This window comes from Malaclemys terrapin, chromosome 13 (genome assembly GCF_027887155.1).
Source record: "Malaclemys terrapin pileata isolate rMalTer1 chromosome 13, rMalTer1.hap1, whole genome shotgun sequence".
Taxonomy (NCBI): domain Eukaryota; kingdom Metazoa; phylum Chordata; order Testudines; family Emydidae; genus Malaclemys; species Malaclemys terrapin.
The window spans coordinates 34,398,229-34,409,409 of record NC_071517.1 but is presented as its reverse complement, the minus strand read 5'-3'; the positions used below and the strand labels follow the sequence as shown (position 1 = coordinate 34,409,409).

Here is an 11,181-nt window from a genome sequence, read left to right as displayed (position 1 = left end):
AGATAGATAGATAGATAGATAGATAGAGTCCGATCTTAATTGCATTGATGTAAACTTCTAGTAGCTACTTTTTTTCTTGACTTACGTTTGTCTTGATTTTTATTAGTGTAAATACTCAATTCTGCATAAACTGATTGCACAGTATGTTCTCATGACGGCAATAATGTCACCAGATATTTATATCTATAAAGAAACACAGAATGAAATCGTGATCAGTGGAGAAATATAGACATTTTATTCTTGCTGAATAACCTCCAACCTATCAGTTTATTCAGTGCACCTTTCATTTCCTTGTTTCTCATGCTGTAGATGATCGGATTCATTATTGGGGGCATTATGGAATAGAGAACAGCCACCAAAAGATTCAGATCTGAGGTTGAGCTGGAGGTGGGTTTCAGAAAGGCAAAGATGGCAGTGGAAAGCAATAAGGAGACCACAATGAGGTGAGGGAGGCAGGTGGAGAAGGCTTTATGCCGGCCCTGCTCAGAAGGGATTCTCAGCACTGCTTTGTAGATCTGAACATACGACACAATTATAAAAGCAAAGCAGATTAAAAATAAAAGCACACTAAGAGAAATAACAACAACTTCACCGAGGTAAGAGTTAGAGCAGGAGAGGTGGAGGAGCTGGGGGACTTCACAGAAGAACTGATCCACCATGTTGCCTCCACAGAAGGATATCGCAAACGTGTTCCCAGTGTGCAATGCAGAGTAGAGAATACCACTGATCCAGGCACTGGCTGCCATTTGGACACAAGCTCTTCTGTTCATCATCATCTCATAGTGCAGTGGTTGGCAGATGGCAACGTATCGGTCGTACGCCATGATGGTCAGTAAGGCAAAATTTGCTGAAGCAAAGAATATGTAAAAAAAGACTTGGGCAACACATCCAGAATAAGGAATCGATCTGGTGTTTGTGAGGGAATTGGCCATGGATTTGGGGATGGTGACAGAGATGGAGCCAAAGTCTAGGATGGACAGATTCATCAGGAAGAAGTACATGGGGTTGTGAAGGTGGCGGTCGAAGGCTATGGCTGTGATGATGAGAAGGTTCCCCAGCAGGGATGCCAGATAAAGCAGTAGAAACACCACAAAGTGTAAAATCTGCAGTTCCCGAACGTCAGAGAATCCCAGGAGAAGAAATTCGGTCACAATGGTTTGGTTGGACATTTTCTTCGTCAGTACACTGAGTAATGGCTGTGGAGGGAATGAGAAGGACAATGGTCAGAATTAGAGTGACAGAAACAATTGCCCGGATTCCCCTTTCTCTAATATCTCATTAAATGAATCTCAAAGGGGCACAGAACTTGTCACTTACAATGACTAGGTGTTGTTAGTACTCCTCAACTCTGACGATCCATCAGTCATATTATCATACTAGTATAACCTCCTTTAAACTCAACAGAGCTTCATCACTTTACACGATCTGAGGATTTGGCCCAAGGTGAGGCATGATAAAATGCAGTATGAAGGATGGAACAAAGCACACTCCAAATCCAACAATTCTTGCAAAGAAGGTCCCTCCATTGTGACGAACACCAAGCTCACAACTTGGACATTAAACTAATAGACTAAAATGAGAACACATCCTGATTCCCACTTTGAAGGGCAATATGACATAGACCCTTCCAGTATCATAAGTAGCAGCTCATCTGTAAATTTTTCTACCGCAAGCTCTGTACCTGCTGCCTGCTTACAAATTGATTTATGGGATCAATTCCCATCTGCACTTCAGTCTGCATGTAACAATGCACTAGCAGGACCCCTCCATCACCACTATGTTGTATCGTTTACTCTGTGCTGTGCGGTGCAGGGACACTTGAGCTATAGTCTTGTCTCTGCCAGTGACCTGATGTGTGACCTTAGGCCAGTCATTTCCCCTCTTTCTGCCTCTCTTTCCCCTCCTTCCCTTTCTCTGCTATGTCTACTAGGATTGTAAGGGCTTTCAGAGATGGGCTGTGGAGCTGATTGTTAAAGGTATTGAGGCACCTAGTGGGATTTTCAAAAGCATCTAGGCCCCAAAACCCCTTGAAATTAAAGAGTTATAAGGTCCTAGGTGCTTCTGAAAATCCCACTAGACATCTAAATACCTTTGAAAACATAGCCCCAGTGAGTTCCCATATGTCCTTGAATGGGGTCAGGATAGACAGCTTTGGCTGCCTGGTTCAACTATAAACCAGGGTTTTAAGAGACTAGTCTGTATGAAACATTCTGTGCACTGCCAACTTTACTGGTTATTCAGTTGTTACCTCCTCACAACTATCCCGTTGAAAGAGAAATCACACAGCTGCAACAGAATAAATGGTTTGAAATCAAGCTCTTATCAGGCAATATTAATGTTCTCCAATTTATTTAAAATTTACGGCTGTTTGGAAATTTTCAGCTGTGTTAAAGGAGATTGTTTTTTTAGCTAACCACCACCAACAAAATCTTAGAATCTCAAAGATTTTGGGATTATTTTGTAAAGAAACTGAAAACTCTAAAACCAAACTTTTTTGGTATTGTGATTAAAAAAAAAATCTAGTTTTCAGCAGAAAGTTTTTCATTTGCCAAAAAAACTGGGGGGGGGGGGATGATTTGGGGTTTCCTGTGAAAAGTCAAGATTTTCCCAAAGGGTGGAAAAATTCCAATCAGCAACAAGTATTTGATTAAACTGAAAGTAAAAGTCTTAATGAGTTCATAATGTAAGTCTTATTTATCATCTTAATTTTCCCCTGAATGTTGACCTCCCCCTCCCCCAACATATTTAATTGAAATAGCAAACTTCCTGTACTAGTCTTTGTGTATTTTTTCTCAACATATGACACATTCAGTCATCCAGCACCATGATTCTTTGGTCAATATCTATATCTATACCAGAATCTAGAAGCTAAAGGCTCAGGTATCCGAGAATCCTTTCCCCACCTCCTCATTCTGAGACTGAACTGACAAAACTAGACTCAAACCTGTTGCTCTCTGCAGATGAGCTGTGTGTAGCTGGCACTGAGCATCATTGGCATTAAAGGACTGATGCTGCAGAAAGGTGATTTATTCATGTCTATTTCCTAAGAGCTAGTGGGACTCACTCCCTGGAGCCCTGCACAGCTCAGCAGCAGAGGCCCAGAGGCAAGTGCATAGATGCCTAGGTGATAAAGCCAAAAGAGCCATTCTGTCCCTCAAGTCTAAGCCCCACATTGCACCCCCACATATGATCTCCCCCAGCATTCCCTGATTCCAGCCCAGCGTCTGTGTTATCTGTGGCCCAGGATTACAAAGATGGAGACAGGCACCTACGGCCATTCACTGGGAGTTAGGAGTTTAACCTGCTTAGATGCTATTGTAAATTCCAATAGGCACCTGTCTCCTTCTTTAGGTGCCTTTGTAATCCTGGTTCTGTGTCTATCTTGTTCATTTCCAAGGCCCAGGCTTTTCCTGAATTTCACATAATGAAGGCTGGGATTCACAAAAGAGTCTACGGGAGTAAGACATGTACATCTTGGGCTCCTAACTCCCTTAGACTCCCTTGAGAATCCCAGCCTGAAATTATAACTAGTACAGCCAGGGATCTAGAGACAGGAGTTCACAAGATGCCAAAAACTATGCAGCTATGTTACTTCAACTCTCTGTGTCTCACTACCAAAATCTGGGGCATAATAATTGAGACTGGATGAGAAAATTGATAATGAAACTTTTATTTAGAGATGATCCATGATTCAGTTTTGTTTGAGCTCTTAATGAATTTTCATAGATCTGGATGAAATATTTGTCTTTCTTTTTTTTCCAAACAGAATTTGCCTGTGTTCCATAGGAATATAGGAATCACCAGAGTCCAGTACCCTGGCTCTGACAGAGGCCAGCAAAAGATATTGCATGACCCACAGCCTGGAACAATAAAGATGGGATGGGGAGATCTGCGCCCACTGCAGCATCTGCAGCATCGTCTGCCTGAGTCTGAAGAGGGCCTGAGACAATGGCTGTGGGAGAAGGGAACTGCCCCAGGCATCTCCTTGGGGTATGAACTGCTCTGGGGGACTCCAACAACCCCACCTCAGCAGGGGCCTCGATGTGCAGGAGGAGGGGAAGAGAACAGCAGTCCTGACTCCCTCACCCAAGCAAATACACCCTGGCTGGGAAAGTAAGGACTCGGAATACCACAACTGCCCCCTGACTCTCTGTGGGCACCATGCTGATCCCAAGGGGTTGGGGGACAGTCACCTGCTCCTCTTCTGGAACAGAGAAGGGGTCCAATGCCACTGTCCCAGCCTCTCTTTGAGGGATTCCTGCCACCGCCACGCCACGTGGGACACCGGATCAAGGGGAGAGAGTCCCTTGCATGGCCCTAGAGTGTCTGAATTCAGCCCTGAGAGTCAGCAGAGCTTTATGGGACTAAATGTGCCTCTTTCCCCAGGCTCCTGGGAACTGCCCTTCTGAGAGCAGTGACTCCTGGAGGAACCAGCGCCAGCTACTGTAGAAGGAGGGGCAGAGACCCCCCCGCCATGGACAATTTTGCACTAACCTCCACATCAGGGAGATTCCCTGTGAGTGAGTGGCTGGTTGGAGACCTGCACCATGGTGGTTTAATTCATTCTCTGATCAAATGTAACTGTGAATGCTTTCACGATCCCTGTCAGTGTCTCACCCTGCTGGTCATTTTGTCCCAGCAATACCCAGTGCTCAAGGCTACCCCAGCCTCCCTACAGGGGAAATAAAGTTACGGTGTTATTAGTCAAAGAGTTTAGCTCTCTCAGTTCGGTCCTTCAGCCTCAGAAGTGCTTGGAATCATGCCAAATGGATTACAGTGGGCACAGGCATGGAGAGAGCATGAGCTGGTTGAAAGCTACTTATAAGTTGGAATGTTCTGGCTGGCAAAATTGCATGGCAGCTGGGCACTTTGAGTTGAAATCTAACCCCGAGCAGAAATCTGAAACTAAGAACAGGAGGCATCTGGCTCTGTCTGAGGGTTTTGAATTGTGGGGAAATGTCACCTGAGCACAGCAGGATATTTAAGAAGTGCTGAAACTATTTTTGAAACGCACTCACGTTCTGGAGGGGAGCATGATGAGGATGGGAATTAGGGGAGAAGGGTTTTTGGGGCAGGGAGGACAGGGGTGATTATGGAGCGGGGGATTGAAAGGGAAGGTGGGTAGGAGGTGGATTGGAGGTCAGGAGATAAGGAGGGATGGAACACTGGGAATGGGGGATATGAGTGTGAGTGATAGGGGGACTGGGACAACAGAGGGGTGCGATGTCCTGTTTCTTTCAATGTTCAGGGGGCTCTATACTCTCCCCCCTCCCCAGCGGAAAGCTTCATTTTCCTGTTTTAGTTTCAGTTTTTCAACAGCGAGCACAGCACCCTGCTGTCTTTTCATCAGCGCTCTATGTGCGTGTGTGTCTATCTCCTTCTCTGCTGGATCCAGAGCTAGAACAAGGGGCAGGGCGCCCGACAGCCTCACATTTCCCTCCCTGGTGTGTGCCAATGTCGGGGGAGGAGGGTTTTCTATGCATCTCTGGGGGTATCTCCCCTCACTCTCCCCCTTTTTTGATGTTGGGGGCTTTGATCTTGCCCTTCAGCAGGGCGGGGGAGAGGGGAGGTGACTGAGGCTGTCTCCTTAACCCTCCCAATGTGTGCCAGCGTCTGCGGAAGCGCCACCCCTTGGGGTGTCAAGCTGTGAAGAGGCAAACAGGGACATGCACCCACAACACACTGAACATCCTGCTGGCACCTGGGTGACTGATATGAGGGGAGCAGTTCACACCTCTCCAAGTGATTGTTTCAGGCTGTACTGTCTCCTGGAGGTGTTTCTCACTCGGCTGAGAACAACTCAATGAGATGAACAGGCCGCTTCACACCTCTCTGAGCCTGCATTACTGCAGATGGCTGTGTCCAGCTTTGTGCTGCGCTTACCGAGAGATTTGGGGGTAGTGGGTGGATGTGAGGGTAACCCAGATTGGCCGAGCAGTGCACAGATTACAGCTCCTTTCCAGAAAAATGTGATGGTTCTTAAAAAAGCCTTTTGCTTCACTCATCATCCATATCCACTGACACTTACAGCCACTAGAATGACCACTAACTCCGACCAACAAGCTTTCTTTCTCTTAAAAAATTAGGAAATAAAACTTCATTAACAGAGAGTTACGGTTTCCCAGTGACAGCTCGTGCCTGTCCAGAAGGTCGATTTCAGCTACTCACACTTCTAACAAGGAAATGCAGAACTGAATTAAATGCCCCCATAAACATAACTCCCCTGTCCCTTTGCGATGCCTCACGACACCCATAACACACATGATGTCCTGTGCCTTTCAATGTTTGAGCACTCTCCCCTCCCCAGCACACAGCCTCACTTTCATGTTACTTTCCATTCTGCAGTTAGAAAAATAAAAAGAGCATAGCACTCAGCTGTGTTCCTGTCAGCTTCCTTGGTGTCGGTGTTTATCTTCTTCTCTGCCAGGTGCAAATATAACAGCACATGCTTCCACTCTGCCTTGTCACCGGAGCTATCTTCACCTGCCCTGCCCTCAAGCACAGCCTGCTCCCCTGACAGAACACCACACCAGTGAAATATAACAGCCAATTCATCCCTTTTTACAGCCCCTTTCATACAGAAGATCACCTATATTTATACTTCCCTACCCATCATTAAATCCACAGCCTGCTCTCGTATCCCACTTCACTACTGGCTATACCCATGGCAAGAAGACACCAGTGCCCTGCTACTGACACAAACTACACCGTTCTGTATTGAATTGATGCAAGACGGGACCCTTGAGGGACAGGTGCACCTCTCTCCCTTGATCACATACATGGTGGGACTCAGACCCAGATCTTGTTATATCACAGTCACGGCTCTGTGACGCTCCTCAGCTAATCCCCAAATCTCCTCATATCACCTTCACAATCACACCTCCACCAACTTGCCCCACCTACTGCCTGCATTATTCAATACAGCTACAGCTAGCACAGTGAATGCAGTTGGAGTGTAGGCAGATAATTCCGAGTAGCTATTGTCAGATCCTGGGGTCAGAGTTAAGGTTATGTGAGCATGTACCTTCATTCTGTATTTCTTGGGTTTCCAAGGTTTAAGTGTTGCTGAATTAAATGCCCTGATATGGCAAGGGCTATCACTAGGCAACCTCAACTCTGTGTTAACAATTATTTTTTTTGATAGATAGATAGATAGTTTCTTATCTAATTTACACTGGTGTAAACCTACAGTATCTCCACTGATGTCAGTGAACTTAGTCTGGATTATTGCTACTGTGAACATAGAGTTTTTGCATAAAAAGACTGCACATCACATTCCCGTGGAGACAATAATGTCATCAGTTGATTATATCTTTAAAGAAGCACAGTATGCAAACATGGTCATGGGAGAAATCTGGAAATTTTATTCATCTTGAATAACTTCCCCTCAGTCAGTTTCCTCAGGGCACCTTTTATCTCCTTGTTCCTCATGCTGTAGATGACTGGATTCATCACTGGAGGCACCACAGAAGAGATTACAGCCACCATGACATCCAGACCTGATGTTGAGCTGGAGGTGGGTTTAAGGTATGCAAACCTACCAATGCAAAGTAATGAAGAGATCACAATGATGTGAGGAGGGCAGGTGGGGAAGGCTTTATGCCGGCCCCGCTCAGAAGGGATCCTCAACCCTGTTTTGAAGATCTGAACATATGACACAATTATAAAAGCAAAACAGTTTAAGCCTAAGAACAAGAGAAAAGAATTAACAACAACTTGACTAAGGTATCAGTCAGAACGGGAGATCCTGAGTAGCTGGGGGATTTCACAGAAGAACTGATCCATCATGTTGCCTCCACAAAAGTTTAATGCAAATATATTTTCAGTCCGCATAGTAGAGACCTGAATTCCACTAATCCAGGCACTAGCTGCCATTTGGACAGAAGATCTCCTGTTCATTATAGTCTCATAGTGCAGTGGTTGGCAGATAGCAACGTAACAGTCGTAAACCATGATGATGAGAAAAGCAAAGTCAGCCACAGTGAAGAAAATGAAGAGAAAAACTTGGGCAACGAATCCAGCATAAGAAAACAACCTGGTGTTCAATAGGGAATTGACCATGGACATGGGGACAGAGACGGAGATGGATCTGAGGTCTAGTATGGACAAATTCATCAGGAAGAAGTATATGGGGGTATGAAGGTGGTGGTCAAGCACTACAAGGATGATAACAAGGAGATTTCTCACCAGGGCTGCCAGGTAAGTCCCTAGAAACACCACAGAGTGTAAAATCCTGAACCTCAGACAATCCCAGGAGACGGAACTCGGTCATGGTAGTTTGGTTGGACATTTGCTTTCTCAGTACATCATGGACTGCCTATGGAAGGAGGAGCAAGGACAATGGTGAGCGCTCCTGCCTCCTCACCTCTGACAATCACACCACTAGTGAGGAGCATTGTCACACCAGTGTAAATTGCCACAGTCCCTTACATTTACTGTGTCCCTTTCCATGATCTGAGGATCTGGTCCAAGATGAGGCTTGATAAAATGCAGTTTAAATATGGAACAAGTTACAACCCAAACCCAATTATCTTAGGAATGATGGTCATCCTATTGCTACAATGGAGAGTTATTTGAGGGGAGAAGAATAATCTACATCTACACTACAAAATAGGGGGAGTGATTCCCAGATTGCATACACTACTTGCAATAGCTCGACGACAGCTATCATAAGTCTGAAAAGTAGCATGGCCATGGTAGCACGGGAATCTGTGCTGAACATATAGCCCCAGGTTTCAGGTAGGCTTGTATTCAGCATGGCTAAGCCATGCTGCCAACCATGCTACCGCAGCTACACTGCTATTTATACTCATCGAGCTAGTGTGAATACATGTATGCAAGCTGGTGAATCACAGCCCTAGTTTGCTGAGTAGATATAGCCTAAAAGATTTCAGAGTAGCAGCCGTGTTAATCTGTATCCGCAAAAAGAACAGGAGTACTTGTGGCACCTGAGAGACTAACAAATTTATTAGAGCATAAGCTTTCATGGGTTAAAGCCCACTTCTTCGGATGGACAGAATGGAACATATATTGAGGAGATATATATACACATACAGAGAGCATGAATAGGTGGGAGTTGTCTTACCAACTCTGAGAGGCCAATTAAGTAAGAGAAGAAAACTTTTGAAGTGATGATCAAGATAGCCCAGTACAGACAGTTTGATAAGAAGTGTGAGAATACTTCTAAGGGGAGATAGATTCAATGTTTGTAATGGCTCAGCCATTCCCAATCCTTATTCAAGCCTAAATTGATTGTATCTAGTTTGCATATCAATTCCAGCTTAGCATTTTCTCATTGGAGTCTGTTTTTGAAGCTTTTCTGTTGCAAAATTGCCACCCGCAGGTCTGTCATTGAATGACCAGACAGGTTAAAGTGTTCTCCTACTGGTTTTGAGTATTATGATTCCTGATGTCAGATTTGTGTCCATTAATTCTTTTGCATAGAGACTGTCCGGTTTGGCCAATGTACATGGCAGAGGAGCATTGCTGGCACATGATGGCATATATCACATTGGTAGATGTGCAGGTGAATGAGCCCGATGGTATGGCTGATGTGAGTAGGTCCTATGATGATGTCACTTGAATAGATATGTGAACAGAGTTGGAATCAGGCTCTGTTGCAAGGATAGGTTACTGGGTCAGTGTTTTTGTTCAGTGATGTGTGGTTGCTGGTGAGTATTTGCTTCAGATTGGGGGGTTGTCTGTAAGCGAGGACAGGTCTGTCTCCCAAGATCTGTGAGAGTGTGGGATCACCTTTCAGGATAGGTTGTAGATCTTTGATTATACGCTGGAGATGTTTTAGTTGGGGGCTGAAGGTGACGGCTAGTGGTGTTCTGTTATTTTCTTTGTTGGGCCTGTCTTGTAGGAGGTGACTTCTGGGTTCTCGTCTGGCTGTCAATCTGTTTTTTCACTTCAGCAGGTGGGTATTGTAGTTTTAAGAATGCCTGATAGAGATCTTGTAGGTGCTTGTCTCTGTCTGAGGGATTGGAGCAAATGCAGTTGTATCTTAGAGCTTGGCTGTAGACAATGGATCGTGTGGTGTATCCTGGATGGAAGCTGGAGGCATGTAGGTAAGTATAGCGATCAGTAGGTTTCTGGTATAGGGTCGTATTTATGTTACCATCGCTTATTAGCACAGTAGTGTCCAGGAAATGGACTGCTTGTGTGGATTGATTTAGGCTGAGGTTGATGGTGGGATGGAAATTATTGAAATCATGGTGGAATTCCTCAAAGGCTTCTTTTCCAGGGGTCCAGATGATGAAGATGCCATCAATATAGCGCAAGTAGAGTAGGGGCGTTAGGGGACGAGAGCTAAGGAAGCGTTGTTCTAAGTCAGCCATAAAAATGATGGCATACTGTGGGACCATGAGGGTACCCATAGCAGTGCCGCTGACTTGAAGGTATATATTGTCCCCAAATGTGAAATAGTTGTGGGTGAGGAAAAAGTCACAAACTTCAGCCACCAGGTTAGCTGTGACATTATCGGGGATACTGTTCCTGTTAGCTTGTAGTCCATCTTTGTGTGGAATATTGGTGTAGAGGGCTTCTACATCCATAGATGCCAGGATGGTGTTTTCTGGAAGATCACCGATGGATTGTAGTTTCCTCAGGAAGTCAGTGGTGTCTTGAAAATAGCTGGGAGTCCTGGTAGCGTAGGGCCTGAGGAGAGAGTCCACATAACCAGACAATCCTGATGTTAGGATTGCCTGAGACGATGGGGCATCCAGGATTTCCAGGTTTATCGATCTTGGGTAGCAAATAGAATACCCCTGGTTGGGGTTCTAGGCATGTGTCTGTACAGATTTGTTCCTGTGCTTTGTCAGGGAGGTTTTTTAGCAGATGGTGTAATTTCTTTAGGTAATCCTCAGTGGAATCAGAGGATAATGGCCTGTAGCAGCCTCTTGGTCATATTCCAATTTATTCACGATGACAACAGCACCTCCTTTGTCAGCCTTTTTGATTATGATGTCAGAGTTGTTTCTGAGGCTGTAGATGGCGTTGTGTTCAGCATGGCTGAGGCTATGGGGCAAGTGATGTTGCTTTTCCACAATTTCAGCCTTTGCACGTTGACAGAAGCAATCTATGTAGAAGTCCAGTCTATTGTTTTGACCGTCTGGAGGAGTCCACGCAGAATCCTTTTTTTTTTTTTTGTAGTGCTGGTGGGGGGATTCTGTGGGTTAG

At 45.1% G+C, this 11,181-nt stretch overlaps 1 protein-coding gene across 1 annotated transcript; it reads right to left on the bottom strand.

Annotated features, from left to right (window-relative positions):
• Positions 1–212: 212 nt before the first annotated feature.
• Positions 213–1,169, bottom strand: LOC128848195 (olfactory receptor 14A16-like). The gene has a single exon (XM_054048010.1). It carries the CDS (start codon positions 1,167–1,169, stop codon positions 213–215), a length of 957 nt encoding a protein of 318 aa, XP_053903985.1.
• Between the last annotated feature and the right edge of the window lie 10,012 nt (positions 1,170–11,181).